The 18,376-nt window shown below is 40.2% G+C and overlaps 1 protein-coding gene and 2 long non-coding RNA genes across 3 annotated transcripts in view; 1 reads left to right on the top strand and 2 right to left on the bottom strand.

The window, feature by feature from the left end:
- Positions 1-18,376, bottom strand: part of LOC134803483 (uncharacterized) — a 196,353-nt gene that overhangs the window by 38,741 nt on the left and 139,236 nt on the right. The gene's annotated exons all lie outside the window — the stretch shown is intronic.
- LOC134803463 (uncharacterized) lies at positions 106-3,081 on the top strand. The gene is made up of 2 exons (XR_010145974.1): positions 106-2,842; positions 3,002-3,081. It is a non-coding gene; the product is annotated as an uncharacterized LOC134803463 (long non-coding RNA).
- The window catches only part of LOC134803422 (ATP-citrate synthase), a 46,735-nt gene continuing 30,735 nt past the window's right edge, over positions 2,377-18,376 (bottom strand). The window contains exons 9-24 of the mRNA XM_063776242.1: positions 17,961-18,082; positions 17,157-17,314; positions 15,434-15,596; positions 14,260-14,427; positions 13,387-13,510; positions 12,773-12,870; positions 11,969-12,067; positions 11,488-11,603; positions 10,612-10,752; positions 9,793-9,932; positions 8,704-8,942; positions 7,787-7,929; positions 7,241-7,403; positions 6,546-6,679; positions 5,004-5,210; positions 2,377-4,037 (exon numbers count right to left, since the gene is read on the bottom strand). Of these exons, the coding sequence (XP_063632312.1) occupies positions 3,875-4,037; positions 5,004-5,210; positions 6,546-6,679; positions 7,241-7,403; positions 7,787-7,929; positions 8,704-8,942; positions 9,793-9,932; positions 10,612-10,752; positions 11,488-11,603; positions 11,969-12,067; positions 12,773-12,870; positions 13,387-13,510; positions 14,260-14,427; positions 15,434-15,596; positions 17,157-17,314; positions 17,961-18,082 (2,378 nt within the window). The 3' untranslated portion in view covers positions 2,377-3,874. The remainder of the gene's footprint in view (positions 4,038-5,003; positions 5,211-6,545; positions 6,680-7,240; positions 7,404-7,786; positions 7,930-8,703; positions 8,943-9,792; positions 9,933-10,611; positions 10,753-11,487; positions 11,604-11,968; positions 12,068-12,772; positions 12,871-13,386; positions 13,511-14,259; positions 14,428-15,433; positions 15,597-17,156; positions 17,315-17,960; positions 18,083-18,376) is intronic.

Raw genomic sequence — 18,376 nt, 5'->3', positions numbered from 1 at the left:
GCGGGTAAGTATTCTGTTCCAGGGATTATAATTGGTTGATCTGATACTACATTCATTGTACTTTTTAAATAAAACACTGCAATACGGTAAAATAAAATTTAATTCGAATTCAACTGTTACAGGCGCCTAACCAAGCTATACAACTCATTGTTGTGGGAAAGATGGAAGTGCCCTTTCATTATTTTTTTAATTTCCTGTACTCAAAACGTGCATGTGCAACCGCTATAACAACATTTAGTTTACAGTGCACATTTAACTGCGTGTATTGGTTGTTTCTACGTATACATAAACTTTCTATATCTCAGTCACTCTAACGAAAACGGTGGAAGAGTGATAAGAGAGTCCAGTAAATCACTAAGATTTTTATCTTGAATACACCTGTATATTTATTATACTTAATCCATTTCTCTTTTAGAAGCATTATAGTTTTGATGGGCCTGTTTTAAATTAAATAAAGATTAAACGTTGCGTTGAAGAGGGGAAATCTTATCTTTATAAGCGTGATACCGCTCTGGACCGAGCAAAGTGGGGTGCTCTTGTGTTGGAGGCCAAGACTCATTTTCGGTCATCGCGCCAGTACTTACTTATTTAGGTAAGTACTTATCTTCATAAATATGTCGGCCCTAAAGGAATAGACCTGCATGTATTAAGAATATATTAATAGAGCTTCGTTGAATTGTTGTAGTAAGGCAGTCCATAACCTAAAACTTTGAACACATAGTCATGTTATTTACACTCATATATTCCCCATATAACTTATTGGTATAATTTTCTAGTCAATATTTTCTTCTGTATTGAGCGATATTTAATTTAAGTAGGTATTTTTAATAACAATTTAGAAAATCTGGACTTTCTGACCTGTATCACATAATAAATAATAGTACTAGGTACAGAAGACTCACTCTCTAACAAAACGCGTCTGTTACGATCAGGACAGATATGGCCGCTAGGTGGCGACAGCGCCACGCGCGGCTTATGGCTAGCCACCAAAATTGGTGTGGAACGGATGTACTTTTAGCTACCTGTAGCATAGCGACGAAATCGCGGAGTGAGCCACGCCTGCCTGTATCGACCATTCATGCGTGGTGGTAATAAATCGTGGGTTCAAACCTCGGTTGTGCTGTATACTGTATATGTAGAGCAAAATAAATCCTTCTAAAGAAAAAAATCAGGATCCTTATCAATTATCATACACAGTCAAGTATTGTGATACTTTATCGTGAACAGATTATTTGTCGATTTATTTATTTCATATTTGGTATGTATTTGGTATAGAAAGACAGGTAAAGTTCGCTTTGTCTCATAACTGTTTCAAATATTCTAAAAAGTGAAATATGTGTGGTAAACCCTATGACCACATATAGTTATGCAAATACGTATAGATAACACGGTTCAGTGCTCAACTACCTCACAGTGCTGCTTTCTTTTTCATTTAGTCTTTTAATGTTTTTATATAAAATAGTTAACATCGAGCCTATTTGGTGTATATATCGAAAAAACAGTGCATCCAAAAAATACGAATCTATGACTATTCAAGCTATATATTATACTTTATTCTCGATCTATAGTCTAACGCAGCTAAGAAGTCAATTGACCCTTATATGTGTCGCTTAACTTCAAACTCGGGTAAATCCATCTGTCAGATAATGCGATTTTGGTATTAAGAAAAGGTAATAGGGTAGATATTTGCTGAGAGGGTCGAATGGATTTACCCTAGTTTGAAGTTAAGCGACACATATATATGTCACTAAGGCTATCAGTTAAACGATAGGCTTTAGCTTCGTAAATATAAGGGTCTATTCAACATAACTGTCAAAATAGACTTCTTAACTTACAGCGACTATAGTTATACCAATAGGGTAACCTATCCAATGATTTATAGTAGAACTCTAGCCCCTATTTTTGACATAAATCACCACTTCTAGGTACCTCAAAATAAGTTTTAAGGGGCCAGTCATCGAAGAGGAACTGACATTAGTATAGTTTACCCTAAGTAAAGTCTTACAGTGTACATAGTTATATAGAAGCGGACGAATATAGAAAATGGAATTATGCTATGTAACTAACATACACGACTTTTCATTCGAATGATTTCTAGAATAACATGTAAAATTTAAAATTTAAAGCCCCCAAAGCAATGAAACAGGTAAACCGATTTTGAAAAATTATGTCTAAGAACCAGCGCTAGAAATCTGCTTTCAAATAAGAAAATGCATCCACATCGGTTTACTCATTTAAGTGCTACAGTGCCATAGATAGACACCCATCTTTTTGCGCTGGGGGCTTAAAAATAATATAACCAATAAATAAAAGCACAAATTAAAATAGGTCAGTCAGTTTCATCGATACTAAAAGAAAAAAAAAAACAACCAAAAATACAGTGTCATAGTTTATTGAAAAACTTACTGCATAAAAACATTTTAACTTAGCATCAGATCTAAGCGTTGTACTTATAAAATAAATTCTTGAGTTGTTTGCACAAACAAATGGCAATTATTATAAAATGAATTAGTTAATAAAACGTCAGATGTATAAAAATCCCAGTTTTTGTTCAGTTGTTTAAATTATTAATTATTTCACAAGAGGGCGATGTATTGACTAATAAAAAAATATTATTATATAACAAGAACTCTAATTAAAAACATTTTTTGTCCAAACACCCAAGGTAAACAATTTTCTTTATAAGAAAATATGACAATTGTGACTTACTTACGTTAATATTTTTCTTCAATAAGTTATTTAAAAATAAAAATTCATTTTTCCAACAACTTTGATTTCTGGAATGGACAGTGTTAGATACCTTTCGTCTTTTAAATAAAATTATCAAAGATAATTTCAAAGTGTAAACAAGATATAAAGTAGTGAATATTAAAATGCATTTAATGAATCTTAAAAGCACAAAGGCTACAGTAATATTTATATGAATATAACATGAGTTATTAAAAAATGAATAATTTGAAATTAAATAATACATTACATTATTATATCAATTAGTATCAAGATATCAATTAATAATTTTATTTAAACGACGAACGGCGAAATAAAAAAGCATCTACCTTCTGCACCATAGAGTCAACAATTTTAATAACAGACCTCTTATACTCTACTAGACAACTCTATAATAAAACCGGAGTTCGAAAATTTTCTAGTAGAATATTAGACAATCCGAAGCACTTATCCACATCCGACACTAGAACAATTACACATACTAACCCCATAAATACTTAACTAATTATTTATTTATATAGTTCACATCAACGCCAGGTTCCGTTCAAAACTTTAATTTATAATTTAAAGGAACCAAAACGTCGACGAAAACGTAGAGATGCAATGTAGGTGCCGTCCTAACATGAAAATAAATCATATTTTTACGTTTTGCTTTCAGTGAGCAAACAGCATATTGTTCAATAGAGTTAATATCCTTCGTCCATCTCATTGTCAATTTAAATCATAATTATTTACTTTTGGTAAAAATGAATGGTTAAATTAATTTTAGACTGCACTCTACAACGCTTCCTTGTTACATTCCATTTTATATTACCTGGCGTGCTTTTAGAATATCAGCTATGATAACACCAGATAGGTGATTTATTAATTTAGGGACTCCAAAATATTATTTTCTACAGTGCGCGTATTACAATTTATCAAATAATTTTTTTTCATTTTTAATTTCATAAATAACAATTTTGCTAGTACGCTATTCGAAAAGAGAATAATCTAATCTAACGGTGCATTTGTGTCGATTTTCTATCCGGAAGGGGACGGTGAAATACTGTATATGACGGTAATGTACCGCATATACAACATTTACCCTCCCTTACCCAGTTTAAACCAATTAACTAATTGAAGCACGTCAGGTAATGATAAAATGACCTTAGTTGAGCGGCGACATGTAGGTGATGTCGTCCCACGGGTGGCGGTAGAGGGGCTGCTTCATGCGCTTCTGGTCGAGGTAGTGGCCGACGAGACCGATGGTGCGGCCCAGGACGAACAGCGCGTTGATCGTGCCCATATGGATGTAGTTGTTGCCTTCCTCGCTGGAACAAGCAGTAATATAGTCTTTTTAGGGTTCCGTACCGCAAAAGGAAAAAACGGAACCCTTATAGGATCACTCGTGCGTCTGTCTGTCTGTCCGTCTGTCACAGCCTATTTTCTCGGAAACTACTGGACCAATTAAGTTGAAATTTGGTACACATATGTAAATTAGTGACCCAAAGATGGACCAGTTTTTTTTATAATTTTAAAATACAAAGGTTCGAAGTTATTTAAGAAAATAGCCAAAAAATGACCATTCCCCCCCTTTATCTCCGAAACTACTGGGTCTAAAATTTTGAAAAAAATACACAAAATAGTTCTTTACCTATAGATGACAGGAAAACCTATTAGAAATGTGCAGTTAAGCGTGAGTCGGACTTATGTACGGAACCCTAGTTTTTTATTAGCCTGGATTAAAGTCCCATTCGACTTGAATGCATTTTATCCGGATTGGCGGGAAGCTACAAAAGACAGGCTTGAGTGGAGGAAGCGAGGGGAGGCCTTTGCCCAGCAGTGGGACACTAAACCAGGCTAATTCGTCTTATGTCATATAAAATATATTAAAACGGGTCACTACGGTTCACCGTCGCTTGAGTTTATGTAAGTATCGCTAGTCTAAAGTATCTAAAGTAATGCTAGGTTATAGAAAAGAAATACATGGATGTTAATTCGCTATTCTCCACTTTTACTTTTACTACATTTGGCAACATATTCTATATTTTTATAAGCCGTGTAGCAAGCAAGGTAGGGTTTACTGTGTGAATTTCACGCTCACACTAAAATTAACGTTTATTTTCGAACTGGACTTTACAATTTGGTGCCGTGACCAGGATTTTAATATGACATTCTACACGAGAGATCCGAGAGCTAGGAGAGTTCCGTTTGCTCCAAGAGCGAGCTAGGAGAGCCGTGCTTGCCAGGGCACCTCCCATTTCTCGACGAAAATATACAGAGATAACTGCACTTACGTAGTGAACAGGTTGGTGTGTCTAAACAGGTCGACCATAGCGGCAGCGACGATGCCGTCCACGTTGAGGATGAGGTTGGGCTTCTTGCGCGTGGTGACGGCCTCGACGTCGAGTGCGTAGCGCGTCACGGGCCACGCGGGCCACCGCGCCGTCACGTACGCCTTCAGCTCGCGGACTCGGGAGTCGGGGTTGTTGATGGATTTTACTCTGAAATTTGAAGGTTTTGTTAATACTACTTGTCTTTACAAATATACAGAAAAATGCTTAGAATTATATAAACTAAGGGTGGTATTCGACCTGTCCAATTTCTTTGTCCAATGTGTCTTGCGTGTCAAATTGTTTTTCCTACGTGCTATCTTATATACTCATATTATGGCCAGTCGTCTGCCGGATCATCACTCGCTCACTTCAAGTAGAATTTACAGTATCCCTAAACCTCGTGTTCTCACTTCCTTTGCGCAGCGCTTCTCGGCATTTCTCTTCCCGCACATTTACAATAAAGTAGTTAAAATTTGTGACATTAGGCACTGTAACGTATATGAGGCAAAGAATCGTATACTAAACCTGCTAAAGTCTTGGAACTACGAGGAATCAGAAGAAATTCTGAATCCTTCCCAAGTGACTCCTTACTCCTCGTACTCATAGGATTACCTCTTCATTCCTCTTCGAGTTCAGTTTCAGTTTTTCATAACGCTCGAACACACTTAAATCTAACAAACTTTTACATTCATTACATTCTTAGATTTTCATTCACACACTTTCCACTCCCTTCTCACAACAAGCTTACAAACACACTAGTTCACACTCCTCTTTCTTTCCTAATTCCTATTCTTATGTTTAATATATTTATAATTTTTTATCACTGGTAACTCGTGATGATCATGACCCCCGCGTTACAGGCCATGCCTAGTGCGGGGTTCACTGTAACGTGCTTGTTAAACTTTTACTGTCAATAAAAATATTGTTATTGTTATATTTTGCTTAGTGAGATGCACAGACATTGGCCCAAGATATAGGACAGATGGCATACCACCCCGAACTGAAATAAAGTTGGATGTGATATTGCAGATCTACTAAGGTGTTTTATGATATGGGGATGGTAATTTAATATCTAGGTAAGTGTGCATCAGAAGAAAGAAATTTACCTAGTCGATCGTGGCGCGGTCCAATGTCCGAAACGGTAACTTTTCGGATGGTGGCTATAAGAGACAAGTTTACCTGTGGCCGATGCCCATGATGAGCTCGCCCTTGGCTCGCTTCTCGTTGACGAACTCCTGCGGATGCTGGCCCTTGTCGTAGGCCGCGCAGAAGTCGATCGCGGCGCGGTGCAACGTCCGAAACGGTCACTTTTCGGATGGTGGCTATAAGAGACAAGTTTACCTGTGGCCGATGTCCATGATGAGCTCGCCCTTGGCTAGCTTCTCGTTGACGAACTCCTGCGGGTGCTGGCCCTTGTCGTAGGCCGCGCAGAAGTCGATCACGGCGCGGTTCAACGTCCGAAACGGTCACTTTTCGGATGGTGGCTATAAGAGACAAGTTTACCTGTGGCCGATGCCCATGATGAGCTCGCCCTTGGCTCGCTTCTCGTTGACGAACTCCTGCGGGTGCTGGCCCTTGTCGTAGGCCGCGCAGAAGTCGATCGCGGCGCGGTCCAACGCGCCTCCGAAACGATCACCCTGGAATAAACAAGTTTATTAGCTATTTGCCATCCAGGCGGCCTAGCCAAGGTGACGATCGCTTGCGCTTCGCCATCGAATCGCTTTGTGTCTCTCTATCACTCTTCCATATTAGTGTGACAGTGACAGTTGCGCTTCGTTCGCTACGTAGCGTTAGCGATTGGCATGTTCTCTACGGGGCTAGAAGATTTATTTAAGGTTGGTAGTTACTTGCTATCGGCATTTAGGACAATGGTCAATTGGTCATCAATCCGTAATATTGATTGATAGTTTATTTGATCTGACATCGAAGTAAACGAGAACCGTTAAAATTTATATGATTGATAAATGTCTACGGTACAAGTTCTAGTCCTATGTATGTATAGCGTCAAAATATAAGGTAAGACAATGTATGCAAATTTGTGTAAGTGGTTACTGAACGAAACGGCGGGCCGTCTGTCAGATAAAAGATAATCTATAGTACGTTGAAAAAGAGTTAGCTGATGCGCACAGTTTGGGGCGAACTACTAGTTAATAATCTGGTGTCACGACCAGGACTCGAGGGGGCTACAGAACACTCACGATGGTGAGCAGTCCGCTGACGACGGAGGAGATGAGGTCCTTGCCGGCGCGGGCCGTGACCATGGTGTTGTGCGCGCCGGACACGGCGGGCCCGTGGTCGGCCGTCACGATCAGCACCAGCTCGAAGAACTTGCACGCCCAGTCGGGCAGCTCGCGCTGGAACCTGTGGAATACGACTATACATTAGGAGAGAATATTCATAAACAAGGAGAAATATTTACCGTATTTCTCCTTGCACACGAGATGGGTTTATTAACAGCATGGTCTTTACAAGATTACAGTAACAACTTTACAAATTTGGTTTCGATTTACTTTCTTGTAATTGTAACGAAGAAAAAAATCAAACATTCATATGGTTAACTGCAAAAATAACTTGGCTGATGGGCATCCAGCATTACGTAAGCTTTTGATGATCAGACCAGTTCCTGGCACTCACCACAGCAAGCTGATGGTGCCTCCTACTCCGAGCTGCTTCTCCAAGACCTGGCTGATGGGCATCCCGCAGTACATGAGCTCCTGATGATCAGACCACTTCCTGACACTCACCACAGCAAGCTGATGGTGCCTCCTACTCCTAGCTGCTTCTCCAAGACCTGGCTGATGGGCATCCCGCAGTACGTGAGCTCCTGGCCGCGCTCGTCGCAGATGGTGCTGATGAACGCCGCCGGCTTGCGGATCAGACCCAGTTTCTGGAGACGAAGGAGGAATTATTAATTTGTGGTTTATCATAGGCATCATAGCCTATCCCATTTGGGCGTTTCAGGTGTAATAATATATGACGTGAAATTTTAGACGTAAGGCATTATTTTGACGGTTCAAGGGGAAAACCATCAAATCAATATTTTAATAAATTGTTGATTGATAATTCGTATACCTCATCGCAAAAGATAAAGGTACCGGTGGTCTGCTATTAGGTTAACATAAAGGAACAGGCTCTAATCCCGCTAAAAGATGTAAATTTTCCTATAATTTTACATAATTACATGCATCCACGCTATCACCATTCTGCTTAGTGTATTCGGTCCGTGCATTACTGTGGCGCCGCCCTAGTTTGACAATTGGCAGGTGCCAAATAGTATGAAGATGTAGTCCCATAAAAGTTCATATTTTCACCACCAACTTCGCACATCCATCTAATATCTGTCTGTCTTTCTGTCTGTTACCTCTTCACGCTTAAACCGCTGAACGGATTTAGTTTAAATTTGGCATAGAGATAGTTTGAGTCCCGGGGAAGGACATAGGATAGTTTTTATGACGGAAGTCATCCCTAAAGAGGGTGAAAAGGGGGGTGAAATTGAGAGAGTTAATGAATTGCCTGATAATTTATGTAAGGTTAAGCTTATGCTCAAAATATATGATTGCTATTACACTATATCCAGGCGCTATACTTATCCTAGCTGCTGTTACTGATTCCACGCAGACGAAGTCGCGGGCAAAAGCTAGTATGCATTAAAGTAACTCACCCTCGCCCAGTCGTAATCCATGGGCACCTTCGGGGGTTCCTCCTCCTCCTTAACAATAATCTTGCCCTGCTGTACCAGCTTCTGGTACACTTGTCTGACAGCGGTGCCCAGGCTGTCGAAACTCTCAGGTACGGTGACGCCATAGGACTTAAGGCCCTGGTTCTTGGCGAAGGCCTTTTCGAGCGCCGAGCCGGCGAGGGATCCGGCGTGGCCAAATTGGACCTCGGAGGTGAACATGTCTGGAAAAATAAGTTACGTTAGCTGGAGGAAGTGAATATTACGAAGTTTACTCGTATTCTCGAAATGGTAAAGATATTTTACACTACATATGGTGCTACTTTACCGCACTAGTGCGATATTTAGCACATTGCGTAACTATGTCGAAAAGTTATAGGTCCATATGTACTGTAAAACGTAGTACGATACATGTGCGAATAAGTAATTCGCAACTCGTGTCGATATAAAACACTCCCTTCGGCCGTGTTTTAATTTATCCCCTACTCGTTGCGAATTTCCTATTTTTCGCACTTGTATCGTAATGACAGTAGTAGCTGTAGAAACTTGTAATCGGCTCACTGTTTCTATGTTGTTACCTAACTGGTTACTCTAGCTGTAGGTTTTCTAAAAAAATAAAATAAAATAAATGTTATGCTGCTTAAAATGCCAATTCCGAGGGTTCCTGCCTCCTTATTAGTTTAATTATTTTTAGGGTTCCGTACCCAAAGGGTAAAAACGGGACCCTATTACTAAGACTCCGCTGTCCGTCCGTCCATCAGTCACCAGTCCGTCACCAGGCTGTATCTCATGAACCGTGATAGCTAGGCAGTTGAATTTTTCACAGATGATGTATTTGTTGCCGCTATAACAACAAATACTAAAAAGTACGGAACCCTCGGTGGGCGAGTCCGACTCGCACTTGTCCGGTTTTTACTATACTCCGACTACGCTAAGTTTGCATGCCAAATGCTACGTCATAGTCGTCATACATGTAATATCAGGTGAACTTATCGGCTTGGGTTGGCGGAGTGAAAAAGTTCACCTAATATTTGAACTAAGTAAGTAGCAAAAGTGGGTTTAAGACTTGTTTACCTGAGCATGTGCCGATACACCAGGCGACCATGGGTTTCTTGATGCGGCCCTCCTTGATGGCGCGGCACACGTGGTACTCCTCCACACCGCCCACTTCTCCGAGCAATACTAGCATCTTCACGTTGGGGTCGGCTTCGAATCTGTGGGAAAACATTTCAATTAAAAATCGGGCTTTTGATAGGCCGACCCCACTGGGGCTTGGGAATAAAATATATCTAAGAATAGGAAACAAGCTTCATATGGCTTCCAGTCGTGTTGCAGCGGATTCCCACTTATTTACGAATTTATAAAAAAAAATCTGCTATATAAACCAAAAAAATTTAAGGCTAACACATAGGCTAATTCTACTCGAAAATGCGTGTTGAATCTACAGGAAATTATCTATCATGGTAATGAAGTGTTATATGCTGCAATGTCACCGCTAACCCGAAATTACCAGGATCAGGTAGAGTGCAATCGGTACAAGGGATAATCAGTGTTTCGTTTATCTTTTTGGCCAATCCACTTCACAGCGTACTTAACGCAAAACACGAAAATGACCCCTTACTACCTGAGAACAGTCACTTACATCATGCCCTTTATATCATGAGAATTAACTAACTGCCATAATAAGGTTATTGTATTACTGTGTGTATAGTTCTCTGTGTTTTACCTCAGCAGATGGTCGATGAAGGTGGTGCCAGGGTAGCGGTCTCCACCAATAGCGACTCCCTCGCAGACGCCGTCAGCTTCTTTGGAGATGATGTTGTTCAGCTCGTTGCTCATGCCAGAGCGAGACACGTAGACCAGTGTTCAGGGGCAGGTTGTGACAGTAGTTACCTCAGCAGATGGTCGATGAAGGTGGTGCCAGGGTAGCGGTCTCCACCAATAGCGACTCCCTCGCAGACGCCGTCAGCTTCTTTGGAGATGATGTTGTTTAGCTCGTTGCTCATACCGCCTGAACGGGACACGTAGGCCACACTGCAACAAACTTAAAATTAATGTGTGTATACAACAGCGGTCGTCAACCTGCGGCCCGCTGGGCTTATTTAGGTGGCCTGCCAGGTGGTTCTGGTATAGACACATAACTTTTCAACCCGAATGTTACCTTTAAGCAACTTCATCTTGCGGCCTAGGGCTACAAGGCAAAACCGTCTTTGTGGTCCTCATCTAGAAACGGACCCCTGGCAGTGGATTTAAAAGCAGTGGCGTGTGCCTCGGATGCACATGCTGGTGGCGCATATAACGGCGATACTGATCCTGCATCTTAGCCAGCCCAGTATGGTGCTTAGTGAGCGGTTCCACCGTTGAGATATAGTTTCTGCCATATGTTTGATAAAGGAGGACATTTGGGGTGCATAGACGCTGTCAACAGATGTTACAAGTGGGGTGAACGTTGCATGTCGCATTTCGCAGGCCTTGGAATATTGACAGGATATTCGTATAAAGATAGCAAACCTCGATTTTATGGCTTGTGGTAAGCGACAAAGCAGGACCTTTGACTAGACTTCGACACAAATGTACTTCAAACTGCTGGACTGGATTTGAGCAGTCTCTCTAAAAGTCTAAAGTCATCTAATGGTTTGCAGCAATAGATTTACCTAACTGAAATTACTTACTTATCAATTTTTTTTGGATCACTCTAGCTCACACATTGATTGTTAATTGAACTATGAACTCTATGTACACGTGAATAGATTCCAAGTTGGAACTGACCTGCCGGGCCTGTAGAGCTTGCTGTCGACGATGTTGTCGATCATGCCGGCCGTGTTGCCGATCTTGAAGCAGCCCGGTTTGATGCCACCGACGGTAGCGGGGCCGATAATGTTCACCTATAATATTTATTATGCATATTTGATACAGTCGGTCCCGCGGATGAGATATAACTAAAATTCGATTCTAAATTTAAAATATAAAGTATAAATCCGAAAACGCGCCTGTGTGACGGAACCTTTAAAATGCTTAAACATGGCAACAATTTAGTAGAGAAGTTTCTTAGTTCTATTTTATTTATTTATTTCTTTCTTTTTATCAATAAAGTACATTTCTACTATTTTATGACTTTATTTAGAAAATGTTAGCTCTATGGGATCGAACTATCAGTGCTCTTTCTAATGCTAAAAAAACGAACTATAATAAACATATTGCCCATAACTCGACTAGAAGGTGGTTACAAGTTCTAGTAAATTCAACTTACGCCTCTCGCGTCGGCAAGCTTGATAATCTTCCTGGTCATGTTCTCCGGGATGCCTTCAGCGATGATCACCACCGTGTTGATCTGGGGGTGCTGCATAGCCTGTTCAACAAAAAACAGTCATCTTTAGCTGATGACTTTTTGACGTATTCAGGCAATAATTTAATCAGTAAATAAGTTTTTGGCAAAAATAAAATTTTTGGTACAAGCTTTTTTCGCTGACTGTACTTTTTTTACTACAGGCAACTAATACTCATCGAGACAATTCTAACAACCCCAAACACAATTGGTTTGCGTTGTTTTATCACAGAGTTCCCATGGCTACCTCCTGTCTCCATCATCATTCATCAGATCAGCTCCATGTCATCATAATATTGCATTGTCATCCGATTTGCATGCAAAATTTCAGCTTAATCGGAAATTGGGAAGTGGGTCAAATTTAGCTTCCAAGATTTGACCCACACTAACAAACTTACGTACTAACAGGGCAAATTAGATAAAAGCTTGTAAAAATACTTTGAGCCCTGTGTATTCTCCTCTCCTTCTCAAAAATAACTGTACATCTAAAAATTAAGTTCACAAAACTTCCACGATTAAATCACCGACTAATCGGTCGGGTGACGAGCAAAACTCACTAATTACCACCACAAGTTCATAGCCATAGTGAACCATATTAGTACTAAAAGGTCGATTTTTTTTTTATTAATTAGTGCCTTTTGCTTGTCACCTGACGAAATAACAGATCACGGGACGGTATAGACGGGAAGGTACTGAGACTCACGTCATCCCCATATACTCGTATATTACCTGCATGGTGCTGTCATAGGCCGAACGGAGCGAAGCGAAGTTGACAAGCACGGTCGCCTCCTGGTGCTTGCGCATAGCCACGTCCATGTCAGAGAACACTGAAACAAGCACGCAATTATTATTAAAACGTAATTATGGACTATTACAGTGATTTGTGCAACTGATACATAATGAGTGTGATCCTATTATGTATGAAACTCGCTTCGCTCGTTTCATAAAACCACAGTCTGATTTTCAGGCCTAGTCGTTATTTTGTATAGTTGCATACAATATTTTTTCTAAGGCATCGAAATAGGACAGTTTTACAGAATACTCGTCGTATGTTTTCTTTACAAATAAAAAAAAACGGGTGTAAAGTCGTATGAAAATTTTGAAGGAAAAGAAAAAAAAACGAACGAACGAAATAACGAAAATTTAGAATTATTGTAGTGATGATTGACATTGACAAATACAGTGATTTGTGTAGTGGTGTGATTATAAAATAAATAATTATTTCACGAAAAATGCAATGAAAAAAGTTGGGTCAAAAATCGAAAGTTTGTGTGATGTAATTAATGGACGACCCCTAGTGTTACTACTACTAGATAGGGATTTTTAAATAACAAACAACTAACCAGGAATGAAGACCTCCTTGTTGCCGAAGTAGTATTTCTGTTTGTGATCGGCGGTGAACGGGTACACGATGGCTACCACGGACGGCTCCGCGCGCCGGCAGATGTAGTCGAAGTCCAACATGCCCTGCGGAATAACGTTACATAATCCTTAGTTTCCCCTATATGTTGCAGTGGCTTTCGCAAATACTGACGCCAAGCGGAACCATAGCGATCTGTTGCTAGGAAGCTGATGACTTTTAGGCTTATAAGGCCCACTTGCACCATCCCACTAAACCTGGGTTAACCCGTTAACCCAGTGTCAAATTGTATTGGTAACCAGGGTACCAGGTTTAACCGGTTTTAACAGGTTAACCCCGGGTTAGTGAATGGTGCAAGTGGCCCTAAATATCTCCATTTTTCACGAGTACATTGTACAATTTGGGTTACAAATTCGAATGATATAACTAATCTTACACTAGTTTGAATGCACTTGGACTTTATGGTACAATCATTTGATATAGTTTTTCAGCAGTTTTTTGACCCCCTGTCGACTGTAGTAAAGATGTAAGTTTTGTTGTTTACCATACAGACACGCATTCATGTTCTTGCAAGTGTTCTGTTTGCCACATACAGATGTAGTGCGTAATTATTTTCCATCGTATTTACACGGAAACGTACGAACGTGTCTTGTTATCTCAGTCAGTCTCGGTACAAAAAGTACTGGATGTTGAAGTAGCATGACAAATACGAACGTTTCCGAAAACGATTATGCACTACATCTGACTTGATAAACTTGCAGGAACTAAAAATGGATGTACCATTTTCTGCTATCGTACGAATGCACTTAAATCGTTTTAATAAGTCACCTGCTATTAAGTGATCCTGTATATTTACCTGGATGGCGCGGTTCTGCATGCCCCAGATGATGGCTTTGGTGCGGTCACTGAAGAGGGGCTTCGCAGTGGAGAGCGGCTGACCCAACTCTCCTCGGGTGGGCGATTGAGAGCAGACCAGGTCCAACAGTTTGTGCGTCAGTTCGGGAAGCTCGATCTTGGGCTTCGGCTGCGGATAGGACATAACTTGAATTACAAATACATATTGGATATAAATTTCACATAAAGTAAGATAAAACCTATATAGGTCGTGCTATTTTGTGGGTCTATCTTGTGATCTAAATCGAAATTGATAACTTTACATTGCCACTTGTACTGTTTTCAAAGAGAATAGAGTGTATAGAGAGTTACTGTCATGGTAAATGATGTAGCCACAGTACATTTACTGCCATCTTTCGACAGAAGATTAAAACTTGTTAGTACGCCATTTGAGTTTGATCCTTATTCTTTCACTGATATGTGTTAATTTGTTAAATATTTAAATTAACGCCATCTACTGGACAGTAGACCGTAGGTTAAGGCGCCATCGCTCGAAAAGATTGCACCATACCTTTGGCCTACTGTCGAGTAGACAACGCCGTCCTCGATACGTCGGAGGTAAATTTAAAACTTAATTTTACACGATTAAGTCCCGTCATTGTGAACAGTAATGTACAAGTCATGTTGGCTTCAGATTAAAAAACATACAACAGGAAGTATCGGTAACTGGTCAAATGCCACCGGGATTTATAAATAAATAAATAATATATAAATATTATAGGACAATTTTACACAGATCGACCTGGTCCCACAGTAAGCTCAATTAAGGCTTGTGTTATGGGTACTAGAAAACGATATATATAATACATAGAAAACATCCATAACTCAGAAACAAATATTTGTGATGAACACACAAATAAATGCCCTTACCAGGATTCGAACCCGGACCTCCTGCTTCGTAGGCGAGCTCACTACCGACTAGGCTGGGAGGCCGTCATGGCCGTCGGGGATTTGAACCTTGAGACTGTTAGCGCCACTTGCACCATCCCACTAATCCGGGGTTAAGCGGTTAACCAGTTAACCCAATGTCAAATTGTACTGGTAACCATGGTAACTCCAGGTTTACCCGGTTAACCCCGGGTTAGTGGGATGGCGCAAGTGGCGTTTAGTTTAGCAATAGGAAATGTTAAACTTACGCAGGGTGTAGGTTTGGGCAGCTGCTTAGGCGCGTAGTCCAGCTGGTGCTCCTTAGGGATGGGCGAGTGGCCCAGCGCCAGGCCCACGATGGACGTCATGTTGGCTTCAGGCCCGAACACGTACAGGGGAATGCGAAGACGGTGCCCGACTTCGCGCATTTGCCTGGTGGGAGAAAAACATGTATTGTAATTTAAATGCAAAAGAGTGAATTGGTTCATGACTATAAATACAAACATTATGAAACAAGATTCAAAAATGTAAATAAATAAAAATATATAAGCTTACTCACTTACTAAACTTGTTAATGCTGCCAATAGGGAATATTAGGCAAAGCTCTGCGTAGGTGGCACCACTAGCACATACAGTAAACAAACCTCATTCACATCATGATCATGAATGACACACATCACACATCACAATGACAGATCAATCACATGGACTACCGTGAAACACCACAATCGAAAGTTCGGTTTCTGCCTCTCTATCACTCTTGCTTATTCGATCGATAGCGAGGCAGATAAAGAAATTTTCGCGTTTCGCGGTAGGCCACCTATAAACAAACCGCCTTGGTGCATCAATGTCATAGTGAAAACACTGTTTAAGGCGTAGTATGTATAAGTTACTCTATGGTTTACTAAACAAATTAGTGCTGCACTCTGGCGGCAGAACATTGCAGTAATACTCCCTATTCTTCGTGGTTCGTTATCACTACCTAGCTAAAATAATGATCTATGATTCTATGGCTAAGTTCACACGGCGTTAATTTATCCCGTATACCGTATACGGGATATCGAATACCGTAGTGATAGCAAAATATGTATATCAACATTCAAAATCGTTCACACGGCGTCTATGCGGGAAATTCTGCTATCACTACCGTAGTGATAGCAGAATACCGTAACGGTATTCGTTAAAATCCCGTATACGGGAAAAAGGTATCGTCTTGGGTCGTCCCATTCGTTTTTCGTCAAGTTCTTAAATTAGTCCTATTCTGCTTTCGTCACTCATTCTACATTGAAAGCCACCGACGATTGTGCCGAATAAGTTTAAGAACTTGACGAAAAACGAATGGGACGACCCAAGACGATACCGCTGTGTAAACCTAGCCTTTGACTAGTCCAAATATTGTTGATTTTTTTTGCTTAAGGGGTTTAGACATAAAATCATTGTCCGTTCACAATGTCAAAATTAAAGTAACAAACTGCTTGAACACTTTATCTTTTACGGAAAAACTGACAACGAAGGCTTAACCTAACCACATAACACATTTTCTGGCACACACACACACACACACACTTCCCACACAAACTCGCGCCCACATTCAAAATTGAATAGCATGAATATGAATAGCATGATTAGTCCTTTTAGTTTAGATTAGTGACTTTGTATCCTATAACTTGTATTGTAGTAATTACTTTTAGTATTAAGCACTGTACCTAAAAATAAAATTGAATATAGTTGTCAATCGCTCTCGCAGACTTCCAAGATACAGGCTCAGCCTAGTTTGGAGTCTGATAGATATTTTTCTGCACATGTATACAACTCTTTTTATGATAATAAATTATTTGTAATTATTTGTATTTGTATTTAAGAGAGGACTAAAGCCGGAAATAAACATGCCTGTATACATTTGCATGCAATTTGCGTCCATGCATGCCTGTGTTTCTAAGACGTTATACAACATGGCTGTAGTAATGATGTACAACAGTTAGTTTCTCTCACCTAAGACCCTCCTGGTAGTTGGGGCCTCCTCTCCTCACGAAGATGGTGATGTTGTATTGTATGAGAGCGTCTTTGTAGGTGTCGATGGCGGTGATGATGCCGCGGAAGGTGTCAGCCACGTTCGTGAAGTTGGCGATACCACCACCAATGATCAGAACCTGAAAAAATTGAAAAAAAGGGTGAATAAGAACTTTAAGGAGTATTTCTAAACGCTTATTGTCAACCGAAGTTAACGTCGACTATTTTGTTTTGCCTGATTAGTTGCCTGAAAATAAAGTATTTTATTTCATTTGCATCGTCGGAATAATATATAATTCATCTGTTTATTTTTTGAATGAATGAATTTGTTGTTTTTTTATGGATACAAAACCAATTGAGTAAAATATTAAGAAATTAACTGTGAAACAATAAACATTAGTGAACGATAATCTTAAGAGCATTTAGTAATTGGAGATGTCATCGCTGTCATTTTCTTTACGAATCAGTCTGCCGATTTTTGCGGGAGAGGACGTCAAATGTATTTCTATTTCTACATTATTTGTACGTAACGTCGAAATAGCCATGTCAGTCCATACCAAAGTTTGCACAATTGTGCAAGTTTTTCGGCAGAGGGGTAAGCTCTCAATGGCCACTCCAGTTATTAAATGCTCTAAGACGATAATGTTAACGCTTGTTTGGTGCATCTGAACCGGTGGTATTCCACCTGTCCAATTTGTTTGTCCAATGTGTATTGCGTCTCACATTTTGCTTTATGAGAGAGTGAGACGCAATAATACTATGTTCTACCCAGAAATAGGTTCGTACCTTCCCGTTGGGGTGCTTCTCGCGGCACATGAGGCTGAAGATGGTCTTGGCGTAGTCCGCCGTCTGCGACTCCGTGGGCGCGCCCGAGTACTCGCCGTAGTTGGCAAGCTCAGCGGCGCCGCCTACAAAAATAAACAGATGTTACTTACTGATTCCATTCATCGAATCCCATTTGGTTGATGTTGATATTGGGTGAGCAAAGATTAAAGTACTATTCTAAATATTTAACTGGCCCATAACGTACCATTAGGTTTTGAGGGAATAAAAACAAAACAATAGGTTTCTATACTGTTAGGCCGAAACTTGAATATCGTTGGTTCTTGATTCTCGTAGCATTAATAACTTAACAATGAACAGTTAAAAGCTAAAGGGATAGTACTTGTGACGTAGCAGTAAAGCGAGTAACTTCTAGACCG

Source organism: Cydia splendana, chromosome 26 (genome assembly GCF_910591565.1).
Source record: "Cydia splendana chromosome 26, ilCydSple1.2, whole genome shotgun sequence".
In the NCBI taxonomy this organism is placed as follows: Eukaryota; Metazoa; Arthropoda; class Insecta; order Lepidoptera; family Tortricidae; genus Cydia; species Cydia splendana.
This window is presented reverse-complemented; position numbering and strand designations above follow the sequence as displayed.